Source organism: Bipolaris zeicola (genome assembly GCF_000523435.1).
Source record: "Bipolaris zeicola 26-R-13 unplaced genomic scaffold scaffold_101, whole genome shotgun sequence".
Classification (NCBI taxonomy): domain Eukaryota; kingdom Fungi; phylum Ascomycota; class Dothideomycetes; order Pleosporales; family Pleosporaceae; genus Bipolaris; species Bipolaris zeicola.
In genome coordinates this window covers 21,991-36,356 of record NW_006912150.1, presented here as the reverse complement: position 1 = coordinate 36,356, position 14,366 = coordinate 21,991, and the positions used below count along the sequence as shown (strand labels likewise).

General features: G+C 52.1%; 6 protein-coding genes across 6 annotated transcripts; 5 read left to right on the top strand and 1 right to left on the bottom strand.

Annotated features, from left to right (window-relative positions):
* Positions 1-99: 99 nt before the first annotated feature.
* COCCADRAFT_99121 (glycoside hydrolase family 5 protein) lies at positions 100-1,649 on the top strand (the record flags this gene model as incomplete). The annotated part of the gene is made up of 6 exons (XM_007715254.1): positions 100-161; positions 232-315; positions 371-435; positions 483-1,202; positions 1,256-1,280; positions 1,337-1,649. 6 exons carry the CDS (start codon positions 100-102, stop codon positions 1,647-1,649), a joined length of 1,269 nt encoding a protein of 422 aa, XP_007713444.1.
* A 1,128-nt stretch (positions 1,650-2,777) lies between these two features.
* Positions 2,778-4,750, top strand: COCCADRAFT_99117 (uncharacterized protein; the record flags this gene model as incomplete). Its single annotated transcript, XM_007715253.1, has 7 exons — positions 2,778-2,969; positions 3,080-3,204; positions 3,278-3,460; positions 3,559-3,741; positions 3,822-4,082; positions 4,150-4,453; positions 4,526-4,750. 7 exons carry the CDS (start codon positions 2,778-2,780, stop codon positions 4,748-4,750), a joined length of 1,473 nt encoding a protein of 490 aa, XP_007713443.1.
* A 219-nt stretch (positions 4,751-4,969) lies between these two features.
* COCCADRAFT_37768 (uncharacterized protein) lies at positions 4,970-7,285 on the bottom strand (the record flags this gene model as incomplete). The annotated part of the gene is made up of 1 exon (XM_007715271.1): positions 4,970-7,285. The coding sequence occupies one exon, from the start codon at positions 7,283-7,285 to the stop codon at positions 4,970-4,972; it is 2,316 nt and encodes a 771-aa protein (XP_007713461.1).
* A 798-nt stretch (positions 7,286-8,083) lies between these two features.
* On the top strand, positions 8,084-9,776 carry COCCADRAFT_99216 (uncharacterized protein; the record flags this gene model as incomplete). Its single annotated transcript, XM_007715252.1, has 3 exons — positions 8,084-8,120; positions 8,181-8,779; positions 8,841-9,776. 3 exons carry the CDS (start codon positions 8,084-8,086, stop codon positions 9,774-9,776), a joined length of 1,572 nt encoding a protein of 523 aa, XP_007713442.1.
* Positions 9,777-10,372: 596 nt separating this feature from the next.
* COCCADRAFT_27184 (uncharacterized protein) lies at positions 10,373-11,176 on the top strand (the record flags this gene model as incomplete). The annotated part of the gene is made up of 2 exons (XM_007715240.1): positions 10,373-10,490; positions 10,575-11,176. The coding sequence occupies 2 exons, from the start codon at positions 10,373-10,375 to the stop codon at positions 11,174-11,176; spliced, it is 720 nt and encodes a 239-aa protein (XP_007713430.1).
* A 1,221-nt stretch (positions 11,177-12,397) lies between these two features.
* On the top strand, positions 12,398-14,158 carry COCCADRAFT_37766 (uncharacterized protein; the record flags this gene model as incomplete). Its single annotated transcript, XM_007715251.1, has 4 exons — positions 12,398-12,586; positions 12,652-12,845; positions 12,895-13,287; positions 13,342-14,158. The coding sequence occupies 4 exons, from the start codon at positions 12,398-12,400 to the stop codon at positions 14,156-14,158; spliced, it is 1,593 nt and encodes a 530-aa protein (XP_007713441.1).
* Positions 14,159-14,366: the final 208 nt, after the last annotated feature.

The following is a 14,366-nucleotide window of genomic DNA, read 5'->3' as shown; positions in this document are numbered from 1 at the left end:
GATTCAGTATAAAAGTGACCTCCATGACCGCGTCTTGAACTCTCCACTCCAGCAACTCATCCTGACAACACAATCTGAGAGCAACATCATCTTTGCAACATGATTCTCACCAAACTCGTTTCAACCTTGTCGCTATGCGCTGCTGTCCTGGCTGCTCCTGCGTAAGTGATGCTTCCAGCGCATCACTGCCAAAACAAACATCACATTGTGTCCTTGCTGACTTTTCTCTAGCCAGCAGAAGCGTGCAGTCGGCTTCAACTGGGGATCTGAGAAGATTCGCGGTGTAAACATTGGTGGATGGTTGGTCCTGGAGCCGTAAGTGACATGGGTTGTGATATGCTTTGCGACATCTGCTAACCTCCTTCCACAGCTGGATCACCCCATCAATCTTCGACAACGCAAACCGAGGCCGTCCACAAAATGACATTGTTGACGGTAAGCTGAATGACTTTCATATTGAGACTGATGCTAATAACGCGCAGAGTACACATTGGGTGAAAAGCTTGGCAGCCAAAATGCCCTAAACATCCTTCGTAACCATTGGGATACTTTCGTCACCTGGCAAGACTTCAACAAAATCAAGCAGTCGGGTTTCAACGTTGTCCGTATCCCCGTTGGCTACTGGGCATACGATACCTTTGGCTCGCCCTACGTCAGTGGAGCAGCTGTCTACATTGATGCTGCCATCGACTGGGCTCGTAGCCTGGGCTTGAAGATTATCATTGACCTTCACGGTGCACCTGGATCCCAGAACGGGTTTGACAACTCTGGTCAACGCATGGATCGCCCCACGTGGCAGCAAGGCGACACCGTCCGAAGGACCCTTCAAGTTTTGCGCACAATCTCTCAGAAATACGCACAAACGAGCTACCAGGATGTCATCGTCGGTATTCAACTGCTCAACGAGCCCGCACTTTACAACGGCCTCAGTCGTGATGTTCTTGCACAGTTCTATCGCGATGGCTATGGCCAAGTGCGCGAGGTTTCCGACACGCCGGTCATCATTTCTGACGGCTTCACTGCACCAAACTCCTGGAACGGCTTCCTCACACCCTCAGATGCCAACGCCCAGAATGTAGCCATTGACAACCACCAATACCAAGTTTTCGACTCTAATCTGCTCAAACTGTCACCCGCTGGACACGCCCAACAGGCCTGCAGGAACACTGGCGCATATGGCGGTGCAGACAAGTGGACCTTTGGTATGTTCAAGAAGATGCGATACAATAAGCCCTTACTGACTTATATGTTGCAGTTGGAGAGTGGACTTCCGCCATGACGTGAGCATGATCCTTTCACACATAACACAAAAAGCACATAAACTGACTGCCGGCAGGGACTGCGCACGTTACTTGAACGGCTACGGCCGTGGTGCCCGCTATGATGGTACCTACTTGGGCAACCCCAAGTTGGGCGAGTGCGGCTGGCGAAACGACCTAGCGCAGTGGCCCGCCTCTTATAAGGACGACTCCAGGCGCTACATCGAGGCCCAGATCCGCGCTTTTGAGTCGACGACCCAAGGCTGGTTCTGGTGGAACTTCAAGACTGAGGGTGCGGCTGAGTGGGATGCTTTCAGGCTCATCGACGCTGGTGTCTTCCCCGCCATCAGGAACGGACAGGTAGAGTACAAGTTTGGCGCTGCCTGCTAGAAACATGGCTTGACACCTGGCTTAAAATTTACTTTGTTGCACCTCTAGAAGGGGCTAGACGGGCTGAACGCAATCGCAAAGGAAAAGCAAAGCAGGCATGTGTGATTGCATAGAGGAGGCCTGACTTTTCATTGCTCAGTTCGATTAACAACTTATGATGATTTGGAATAACGAAGTACACGATAGCAATGAGATTTTTTTTTCATACACTTTTTGTGCAAGCACAAGATAAGCTAGGGGTGGAGGGCGGGGCAGGGAGAGTACATAATTATGCAATTGTGACCGCGGACGATGGCTAGAAGCAAAAAAAGCAAACTAAGCATGGGTGGGTGCTGTAGTAACACCTGGGGTGGGAGAAGAAAACCACAATCAGTGGTACCGCGTCTGCCAGTCCAGTACTATCGTACCACACTTTTACACCCACATCCCACTCCTGACACGCCTATGACCCGTGCCAATGCACCCAAAAAGCTGAGAATCCCCTTCCCCACACTTTCGCCCACCAACTATATCTCCGTGTATACACACCCCAGATTCTTCCTTCCCCAGAATCCCCAGTAAGACAACCCACCCGCCCCTCCACCATTTTCGCATGTTACGTGCAGAATCGGCGGCAAAACAAGCGCCGAAAAGGATAGCCTGGGCAACCCAAGAGTCTGCCGTTTGCCGTTGCGGCGTGTTAAGCCTGATTGCGGGTGCCCAGCGCTGCAGGCCAAGCGTTTGTGGCTGCGCCTGTGTGCCCCCTCGGCGGACATGGGGGCTGGCCTTTTGCCTGGAGTGGGCTGGATTTGCCCTGTTGAACACCGTGTTACAGTAGGTAAAAAAGTAGTACGACTAGTAGTGCGGGGAAAACGCGGAGGAGGGGGAGCTGAAGCAATGTATGCCAATGCTTGCCAAGTTTCTGATTACAAGGGGGGGAAAGGGAAGTACAGCGGATGGGGGAGGGACTGGGTGGGTTGTAATGCATTGCCCGCCCCTCCCAGGTATATAGGACTTTCACCTTCCCCAGCTTCCTCAGCTCTTTTTTCTTTCTTTCTTTTACTTCTTACTCAATTTCCCCCTAATTCCTCAATCCTTTGATCTTTGAGAGGGATCTATAGTAGGAAGGTTGGAAGAGTCTTAGAAACAATGACGGAAAAGCAACATCCACCCGTCGTCGAGCCCACCGACGAAAAACCAGCAGTCATATCGCACATTGACGACAAATCCGAGATCGGGGCTGAGAAACATGCGTCGGCGGCTGCGGACTATACGGGTGCAGAGCGCAAGAGTGATCCGGAGGAGATTGCGTTGGTTAGGAAGATTGATTGGAGACTTATGGTACGTTCGTTCCCCTTCACCCTCGTATACAATTGCCTTTGTTGGGCTTGTTGCACAAATGCAAAAGCAGAAGAGAACGAGAATGGGTTGCTGATTGGAAATGCGAATAGCCAACCCTAATGGTCATGTACTTCCTCAACTACGTCGATCGCAACGCCATCGCACAGGCCCGTCTGAATAACCTGGAAGAGGACCTGGGCATGACGGGCGTGCAGTTTAATACTTGTGTTAGCATGTTAGTTACCTCCTTCCTTCAATTACCAAGAGAAAAGAAGAAAAAAACAGACTCATTGATGTTCCAAACACAGTCTCTTCGTCGGCTACGTCCTCATGCAAGTCCCTTCCAACATGCTCATCACGCGCATCAAACCTGGCATCTACATGAGCAGCTGGATGTTCGTCTGGGCCATTGTATCTGCGTGTACGGCGCTGGTGCAGAATTTCGGGGGTATGGTTGCGTGTCGGTTTTTTCTGGGGATTACTGAGGCGCCGTAAGTTACTCTCCTTTCCCGCCCCATAATCCCTCCATCCCTCTTTCCCTCATTCTTTTCATATGTGTGAGACTTTTTTTCCTAACGAAAAAGATTAGGTTCTACCCAGGTGCCACATATATGCTTTCAATCTTCTACACAAGGCGAGAAGTAGCGACACGCATTGCATTGCTATACTGCGCACAGATTCTTGCGACGGGGCTGAGCGGGTTGATTGCTGCGGGTGTGTTCCAGATGGATGGGTTGAGGGGGATTGCGGGGTGGAGATGGTTGTTTATCATGTGAGCTTTTTTTCCTCCTCCTCTTCCCTTCCCTTGATTTCAAATACGGAGGGAAATTAGGTTACTAACAAATCGGACAGTGAGGGCGCAGTAACAGCTTTCGTAGCCATCTTCGGCTTCTTCATGCTACCCAACACGCCACTAACGACGCGCTGGCTGTCTCCTCGCGAGCGTGAACTCGCACATGCACGTATGGAGCGCGACCGTATTGGCGATTCCACAGACGACGTGAGCATGATGGATGGACTCAAGCAGGCATGTCGGGACCCGAGGACATGGCTTTTCTGCCTAATGCAGAATTTCCACCTCAGTGCTTGCTCGTTCAATTCGTTCTTCCCGACGTAAGTCACATTCCCTTTTTCCTCTGAAAACACGCATTTTTTTTTCCTAACGACAAATACTTCTCAGTGTCGTCAAAACTCTCGGCTTCAGCACTACAATCACCCTCGTCCTTACTTGCCCACCTTTCCTTTTCGCAGGCGCAGCCGGTATCGCTACGGGATGGAGCTCCGGCCGCATGCATGAACGCACATGGCACATTACCTGCGGTCTGCTCGTCGCAGTCGTGGGTTTCGTCATTGCAGCCAGCACGCTCAACACAGCTGGACGCTACATTGCCTGCTTCATCTTCCCCGTCGGCGCCTACTCTGTCAATTCCGTCATCATCGGATGGGCTTCTTCGACGCTCAGTCAGACAAAGGAGAAGAAAGCTGTAAGTTTTTCACCACACTCCTCTTTCTCGCAACATTTTCTTTGGAGACGTCACCCGACTAACTCGCTAAAGGTTGTCCTCGCAATGACAAATGTCGGAGGCCAAATCGGTTACATCTACGGTGCCTATCTCTGGCCCGAGACAGATAAGCCACGATATGGCATCGGATTCGGTGCTTCGGCAGGCTTTGCACTGCTATCTATCTGCTGTGCGTGGATCATCCGCGCTATGCTCATCAAGGAGAACAAGAGATTGAGGCAGTCAACAAACGAGCGGATTATGCTATATGGGTACTGAGATCCCCCCGGAAAAAAGTTCCGTTGATTGAAGAGTTTTTTTTAAAGTCTTACGATTGAATGACTTTGTGTTTCTTCTGGATTTTTTTCTACAAATGAAAAGAGTAATATGTCATTGCGTAAAACAGGCGAAAACTTTATTTGAACGACGGTAGTGTGATGAAACATTGTCATCAGCCTTAGCTGCACTAATTATTTGACACAAACAAAAACCAGATACCTAAGGTCCCAAATTCTCAATGACCAGCCAAATAAGCTTATCTTGATCTCCCTCCTCGACACTCCTTGTATCGGTTGCTCCCGCTTTGCCCTTGCGAGTCGCATTCCTAGCCTCGCGCCACTCCTTCCTTGCCTCACGCCACTCCTTTCTCGCCGCCAGCTTCTCCTTTCTCAAACCCTTCTTCTTCTCCTTGTACGCCTTCTTCTGCTCCTTCCATTCCTTGCTCTTCTTCGCTTTGCCCTTGCCCTTTGGACCAGAAGCGGCACGGAGCTCCCTCTTGCGCTGGCGATGCTGCTTCTCTAGTTCGCGACTGCGCTTCTTTACGTCACGCATCGCAGCGCGCTTGGACTGCTTAGCTTCGCGTTTGCTCGCGAGTCTCTGCTTGTCTTGTTCGAGCTTGTTGATGGCAGAGGCACGTTCGCGTGAGATTTCTTCAGGCGTCTTGGTGCCTTTTGCAGCGCTTTCTGCAGCCTTTCCTTCAATGAAGCGAAGCCGTTTAGAAAAGGTGCTTTCGGCATCGTAGAACTCATCATCGTCTGAATCGCTGTCGGAATCAGAGTCGGAGCTATCTGACGAGAGCGAGGATGCGTCCGAATCAGAGTCCGAGTCCTCTACACACTTTTCCTTGCCCTTTCCCTTTTCCCTCTGCGGAGCCACGTAATCTGTTTGAATCTTGTGATCGCCAGGTACGACGATACCAGTCTCTTGACCAGACGGAGGTTGATATGATGGCGGTAGATCATCGCGTGGCTGTCCGTAGGTGGCAGGCCTGGGAATGCCCTGCTGTCGGGAGTTGCTGCCGCTCGCAGTTCGTCCAATATCCGTACCCAATCTGCTTGCACGCTGACCAAATTGCATGCCCAAATCGCCCATCATCTTGCCAAACTCCTCGCCAATCTTTCCAATCTCTTTACCTACTTCTGCCCATTCTTTGCCAATGGAGTAGTCTCCTTGTCGTGATGGCCCCGCGGCACCACAGTATCCACGACCGCGCCTGAAACGCGGCCCATTTCCAGCAGCGCCAAAAGTTCCTCGACCTGGACGCCCAAAGGGTGCATTACCAAAGCCACCGAGCGGTGTGTTGCCAAATGGTCCAAATGGTCCACGCCCTGGTGCGCCAAACGGCGACCAATTTCCTGCAGGGCCGCCAGGTTGCTGGCCGTGTCCGTAGTGAGCTTCTTCCGATGTTGTCGGAACTGAATGTGGTGGATCATCTTGTGTATTTATGGGAGCTGTTTGACGGGAGAAGCGCTCGCCCATCTCGTGCAGCCTGTACATGTGCTCACTTGGCGATGGCAGCTTCTCGGTATTGAGCGGCTCGATCCATGGAGTCAATCTTTGCGCGCGTATAGCAGCAGATCTAGGCTCTTCTAAGAGACGGCTAGCAACTGCAGCCCGCTGCCCTGGTCCTGAAGGAATAGGCAGAGTTGCAAGAATCGCTGCTTCACTGCGGAACGACACTCTCAAGCCCCGTGGAGCAAAAAACGCCTCATTGGCTCCTCTGATATACTGACTGACAAGGCTCGAAGATTCGTTTCCGTATGTTGATTCACGTAGTAGATCAGCGGCTGTTGTGTTGGTCGATCTGAGCAGGACATTGAGACCACGCAGGAAGTTCAAGAATTGGTCTGGATCAACCCCATGTCCATGCAGTGTCTGGGTGTATGCGCACAAGAACTGCTCGTGCTCCCCCACAGGTCTATCAGAACCTCCCTCGCCAGGGATGGCAATGATCCTATTTAGATGTGGCGCATAGCGTGCAGCGGGATCGGGTTGGTGGCGAGTAAACTCCAAAGCCTGGGTAAGCATAGCAGAAGCCAAGTCGTTGGGAGTCTGAGGTGAACGGAACTGGCTACCCATGCGCCCAACTGGAATGTTCTCTGTGGAGCTGACCTGCTGGACGGGAACACTGGTGGCCTTGTCGCTCCTATGGTTTGCATAGTCTGGAGCATGTTCCTGTTCACTTGCGGGGTCCGTCTGCTCTCCTCTGATTCTATACTCCCAAATCTCAGGCTCATTGGGACCTTCGTTACGGGTAATGCGATGGGCTTCGATTTGGTTTGGATCTACAGGGGCAATGCCGTTGCGTGCATCGTGAAAAGCCTGATGCCTCGCGTCATCGTAAGATGGCGGCAAGTCATCATATTGGGGGCCTCCCGGGCTATGTGTAGGCGTGGGATCAAATTCATTATCTGAAGAATCGGCAACAGATGTAGCGCTTGGGGTGAATACCACGTTCGACTGGGACGATACGGATGGAGGGGATGGGTGTGATGTCAAGTTTGGATCGGCGTGGTATGAAGGGGGCCCAGCCATGATGAGTTATGTAATGATGTTTGCAGGAGCAAATTTGAGAAGGATGGAGACCGGGAATGATGAAGCTGGCCCTATACGTCTAATATGCTTGGTGTTGGTAGGACATGCACAGCCATCAAACTGCTGCCTTGAGATGAGGGAACCGTCCAATCGCAACGTGGAAATAGACTCTGATACCGGGCCGAGCAGTCAATTAGCCAGACAAAGCAATTTGATTTGTTGGGAAGATGGTGGCAACACGAGGCCGCAAAAGCACATGCGCAGCAGCATCGCTTGCACTCGTGTTCATACTACTAAGTAGGTGGGCTGTGAAGCGGGGCAGAGCGCCACACCGCGCGGTGATGCGTCCAGGTGGCGGTGTAGCCAGAACTCTGGTCGAACCCACAGCATGGGCACCGATTGCGATCACGGCGGGCCGTTGGACAGTGCACGCACACGTACGGCACACGTGCGTATAATAGTACCGAAAGTTGAAAATTACTTTTCTGTGCGAGCGAGTGAGAAGCCAGAACATAGGCAGTACGGGATCGTACCGGTCTTCTACTAAAACCTGGTAATGCAATGCCACGGTGTATGACCCCACTCGCGGTGTCCAAGATAGCATCACGACATCGATACTCCCAGAATGTTACTTTGCAAACCTTTGCTTATTCGATTCTCCGCGTCAAACCCACCATATGCGTGCTGCATCCTGCGCATATTACCAGTGGTGAAACGCAACCGAAGCAAGCGTAAAGAAACCAAAATAACGGCAGTAAGCTGTATATACTACCTACATCTCGCTGAAACACTAGCAATATGGAGAAAAGTGGCTCAGTTGCCGTCATAGGACTAGGTGAGATGGTATTCCGCGGATGGTACCAAGAATCCTACACCTACTAACTCAGCTGCATAGGACCCGCGGGCCTTGTGGCGTTGAAGAATCTCAAGGAGGAAGGGTTCGAAGTTGTCGGATTCGATCGGAATAGCTACATCGGAGGGCTATGGCAGTATTCGACAGAGGAGCAGACGTCGGTCATGGAGACCACTATGGTCAACTTCTCCAAGGAGCGCATGTGCTTCACAGACTTTCCGTTTCCTGACCATATTGCTTCGCATCCCACTGCAGCCCAGGTGCAGCAGTACCTTGTAGCCTACGCCACTCACTTCCAACTCGAAGCCTCGATTCGGCTCAATACCCACATTGCCCAGATTACGTTTGACCAAGAACGACAAAAGTGGATCGTGCAGGTCCAGGGGGAGGATACACAATACTTTGACAAGGTAGTCATAGCTACTGGCGGCATGGTTAGCAAGGCACACATGCCAACGGTCGAGGGCATGGACAAGTTTGCTGGTATAAGCATACACTCGCAAGCATTTAAGCGTCCAAGCGACTACAAGGGGAAGAGAGTCATGGTCGTAGGGTTTAGCAACAGCGCGGCAGATACGGCAACCCAACTGGCTGGCATTGCAGATAAAGTTTACATTGCGCACCGTCATGGGGCAAGAGTTGTAGGTCCACCTTGGCATGCCTGGGGCCGAGAAGATCTTTGGACTAACCGTATCACGACAGCTACCACGACACATCAACGGCGTCGCCATAGACCATACACACAGCCTTCGTCTCTTCAAGTTCCAAAGCCTCATGACCAAGTACTTTCCAAAGTTCAGTGACAAGCCGTTCGATAGGTTGATCAAGAGAATACAAGATAAGAGTTTTCATGTTCGCCCCGAGTGGCGCTTCGAGCCAGCGGGCAAGGTGCCCATCGTATCCGACAGCCTGGTTCCCTGCCTGGAAGAAGGCAGTGTTTCATCTGTTGCAGGGGTAAAGCGAATTGTGTCCGAGACAAAGGTAGAGCTCGACGACGGAAGCAGCATCGAAGTCGACGTCATAGTATGGTGCACAGGGTACAAGTCTGACTTTAGCATTATCGAACCAAAGTTTGATCCCACGTGTCGTCCACAGCGGTGGCTGGATGCACCGGGGTCAAACGGCAAGTCGCTGTTTCGGCTCTACCACAACGTCTTTTCAGTGGAGAAGCCGGATAGTCTGGCGTTCCTAGGCAACGTGCAGATCACAATTGCAAACTTTCAGCAGTTTGACCTGGCCACCATGGCCATTGCGCAGGTTTGGGCCAACAAGTCGCAGCTGCCCCCTCGCGACGCAATGATTGCTGCAGTGGAAAAGGAGCACGAATGGCTCATTGATCTGGCACGGCGCACCCCAAACGTGTCGCCAGGCCACTGCAATATGGGTGTATGGATACGAGCCATGGACCGTCTCGCTGGAACAGGAGTCAACGAGTATCTGGGCTACGGGCCGAAGGGCTGGGGATTCCGGCTCAGAGAGCCAAAGTACAGCAACCTCTTGACGGGAGGCATCTGGAGCCCACATATCCACCGTGTTTTTGATGGTAAGAGGAAGCGTTGGGATGGTGCCAAGGAGACGATTATCCAGACCAACCAGAGAGTTCGCGAGTCGAAGCGGACAAAGGGGGGAGCTGCTTGAGCCCGCTGCGCTCGCAGATTATGTAATTTCGTTCGTGCATGAGGTGAAGCTGTATATAGTAAGTAGTAGTATGTAGTATGTACATAATAGTAGTAAGTTGGATGTGGTTCCTGTTCGCGAAGATGCGAGGGAGTGCTCGAATGTTCCTTTCTGGACAGCTTCCCCACCATGACGCGATGGTCCGCGGCGAAGGAGGCAGGCAGACAGCGACTTTGACCACGACGCTGCAATCGTCTCATACGGTATAACTCTTCCAACACTGCCATCAAGACACGACACGACACGACACGACTTTGTATTCGTTCGCATAACTAGTGGAAATCTGACAGGCGTGGCGGTCATTACACAAGGTCGCGGCTTGGCCAATCACAGCACAGACTGTTGGGCAACGCATCTAGTGCACAGCGCAACAGACATATCATTTCGATTTGTTTCCACGCGCAACCCCGCAAAACATTGAAACACGTCAATTTCCCCCCCAAGACTGATAGACACTTTTTTGTCTATCGCCTGTCCGAAAGAAAAAAGACTCCATCGCCGACCGACACACTCAAATAATCCAATTGCCTGGGAAACACGCAACAACAATATCCAACATGGCGACGCAGACACTGCACGGCTCCTGTGCATGCGGACGGAACCGCTATGTAATTGAGATACCAGCGCAGCAAGTGCGCCAAGCTGAGCTGAGATACGACAATACTCCAGCATCGCGTAAGTACTAGATACATGCCCGCCACACGCGGGGATGCTCCGAACCATCACGGTGCTGTCGCTAACAAAGCATAATAACTGCAGGATACCATGCTGCCAACCCTCTCACTCTCTGGCTGCGCGTGCCCTTGCCATGGTATACGTCGGCTACATTCGCCCAATTCCCTGACGAGACACGACTGAGTATCAAGCGCAACTTCGAATCTCCCTTTGCGTCCCACACCCGCCGCCAGTTCTGCGGATACTGCGGCACACAGTTGTCGTCGTGGAATGAGCGCACGCGCGATGAGGCCGAGCACATCTCCCTGACTGTCGGCAGCTTGTTGGACGAGGACCAGGAACTGCTGGGCGACCTCGGCTTCATCCCCAGCAGTGACAGTAGCGACGACGAGGGCATGTCATCCGCTGCCCCCTCCCGTCCAACTTCTTCGCGCACCATCGTCCGCTCGGGTCCGCAGTCTCGCGGCGCTCCCTGGTTCGAGGAGATTGTACGCAACACTCGCCTTGGACGCTTCAAGCAGCAGCGCGGTGCACACACGGACAGCGGCGTCCACGTCGAATGGGAAGTCACGGAATGGACCGAAGGCGACGGCCTCGATCTCGACGACGAGGGCAGCGCCACGCCCAGCAAGCGCAAAATTGGCGACATCGATGACGCTGAAGACACGGAGATGCGCACCGCGTAGATCCTACCTTCTTTCATTTTCACGTACGGTATGACTTTGACTTGACATTCACAACGACAATAGATTTGGCGCCGCTCACGCCTCACGGGACGAGACAATTAGTAATCATCGGTCCTCTGGCAGGGCGACATGGGCTTGGAGTTTGCAGGTGCGTTTCTTTTGTGTATACCATTATGTGAATACAGTATGGCGAATGTCACTTCGCCCTGTTTGTAACATGACCATTTTCTTCTCAGATGCATCAATCTATTCACTTTCCTTCGCTCTAATTCTTGCATGCACACCTCCTCTTTTTGAGTCCAATTCCATCGCACCCCCAATATGCCTTCACTTCTCTTTTGGCATCTAGGCCTTTGGCATTGGACATGCCGTCTTGGAAAACCAATCAAACCCATCTGAGCGGAAAGGGACGCGCGGGGGTGGCTCGGCACGGATGTCTCTCGCTAACGCACAGCGACTCGCAACTTCACTGCCAACACGGTGTACCATCACACAGAGACAAGTGGGTGCTGCTCCGACTTTTGTGGAAAGAGATCTCATAGGTCGACAAGATGGCTTCGTTGTCCAGGCGCTTCGTTGTCCAGCACTCGCAGTGGGAGGCCTTGCTAATATATCATGAACATTACTTATCTTGCCTTACCTCATTCTGTTGTTCGACCAGCCTCTGCATCGAAAAAGGAGCGCTTCCATACTCCCGGGTATGGAGCACAAGTCCCGCTCATTGGTCCCCACATGGTTCGTACCTGCAACACACAAGGGTTGATTATCTACACCCTGGGATCGACTATCTGCACCCTGCAGTGTTCCCGGCATAGTCCGTTTTCTTATCAGCCCCGAGCAACATAACACGATTAGTCTCACCAACCCGCATGCCTCGTTCCACTCCCTGGCTTCAATGCCGGCATAGATTTTTCTCTAGTATGGATGTGCTCCTCGGATATCGTCCTAACCTGGCCGCTTTTTCTGCCGTCATTCTTGGAGCATGCAAGCATTGTATGGGGCGTATATGCAACGGTATCTAGCTGCTGCTGCCACTTTCCGATCGCTTAGCATATGTATTTACGTGAAGGGGTCATAATTGTTTTGCAATCTGATAGATAGACGCGTCCGGATCCATTGTCTCTAGTGCGGCTGGTGAATATCGAAAAGCACAAAGACGAACTTTTTGCTTTTTTCCCTTCATCCTATACACTCCTTGTTGCCCGCCGGCCGACCACCAGCATGGATTCGGAGAGGAAATTGTCGGCAGAGAAGCCAGTGTCAGTGGACGTGGATGAGGCAGCAGGTGTAACTGAGGTGTTGAACGCCTCGGGACACAAACAAGAACTTGAGCGTAACTTTAGTTTGCTCAATCTCTGCGCCATTGGTATCACGACTGGCAACGTTTGGGCTGCGTTGGGAGGCTCCATTGTATGTTGATTCTGTCTCCTTGCTCTGAAAGTTCCAAACCCACGAATTCCGCTGACTTGCCTTAGGTCATTGCGCTCTACAATGGCGGTCCTGCTGGCGTTATTTACGAATTCATCACTGTATCGTGCTTCTACTTCATGATTGCGGCATGCATTGCAGAAATGGCATCCGCTATCCCTTCTTCTGCTGGCGTATACCACTGGGCGAGCGTAACAGGCGGGGCGAAATTCGGAAAGGTTATAGGTTTCTACGCTGGATGGTACGTACAATGGAGGATACCAGATGGGAGAGAAGTTAACTCGCGCCAGGTGGAATGTGTTGGGCTGGATCTTTGGCACAGCATCCATAACATCGATCCTCTCGACCCAGATCATTTCCATGTACGGCCTATTCCACCCAGGCTATGCCTATGAGCGCTGGCACGTCTTCATTGTGTATCTCATCATGACTTGGCTTTCCTGCGCCATTGTCATGTTCGCAAATCGCGCCCTCCCGAAACTGACCAACATTGGCCTCTTCTTCATCCTCATGGGCGTCTTCGTCACCATCATGGTATGCGCAATTATGCCAAGTCAGACAGGCAAAGGATACGCGAGCAGCGAGTTTGTATGGCAACAATGGTCGAACCAAACAGGTTGGAGCAGTGACGGCTTCGTCTTTTGTGCGGGAATGCTGAACGGAGCTTTTGCCGTTGGTACACCGTAAGTATATCACCCTGCTTATACTTTCATGGCATGCTAACAATCTTCTCACAGCGACTGCGTATCCCATCTCGCCGAAGAGCTTCCCCGCCCACGCACGAACATCCCCAAAGCAATCCTCGCCCAATACGCAGTCGGCTTCATAACCGCATTCCTATACCTAATCGCAATCTTCTATTCCGTAAACGACCTCGACACCCTCTTCTCGAACCCCTGGCCCTTTCCCCTCGCAGAACTCTACCGCCAAGCCACAAACTCGCACGGCGGCTCCCTCGGCCTCCTCATCGTCATCTTCCTCCCTACCTTTTGCACAAACATTGGCTGCTACATCACCAGCGGCCGCATGCTCTGGACCCTCGGCCGCGACGACGCCACACCTTTCAGCCACTGGGTCGGCAAAGTCGACAGTAAATGGGAGAACCCCTTCAACGCAACGCTGGCTTGCGGGCTCATCAATACCGTCCTAGGCTGCATCTACATCGGAAGCAGCACCGCCTTCAACGCCTTCGTCGGCTCCTTCAGCATCCTCTGCTCCCTCTCCTACCTCGCCTTTCTCGTCCCTAACATCCTTTCCCGCCGCAAACGCGTAGTCAAAGGTCCTTTCACAATGTCCGATCCCGTCTTCTACACCGTAGCTTGTCTCGCGAGCGGTTACATGGTTGTCTGGATCCCGATTTACTGTTTCCCTTCTGCGCGGCCGTTTGATTATACGACGATGAATTATACGAGTGCGCTAACGGGCGGTGTGACGATTTTGCTGGGCGGATGGTATTTGTGGATTAGGAATAAGGGGTATGTGGGGCCGAGACGGTTGGTGGAGAGTTTGGAGAATGGCGAGGTGCCGGGGTTGGAGGGGGAGGAGAAGATGTGATGTGGAATGGGGATAGGTTGGGGGTGGTTTAGTGTTAGGGGGAGAAATGCAGAGTTATTTTTTAGCGGTTGCTTCAATATCATTGCTGATTGTACACAAGCCAATGCTGCTTTTGGATTCTGTGAATGATGGATGTCTAATTACTAGACACACAAGCAAGGAATTCGCGGATTGGAAGAGTAACTCCAGAATTCTTGGTGGGAAGAAG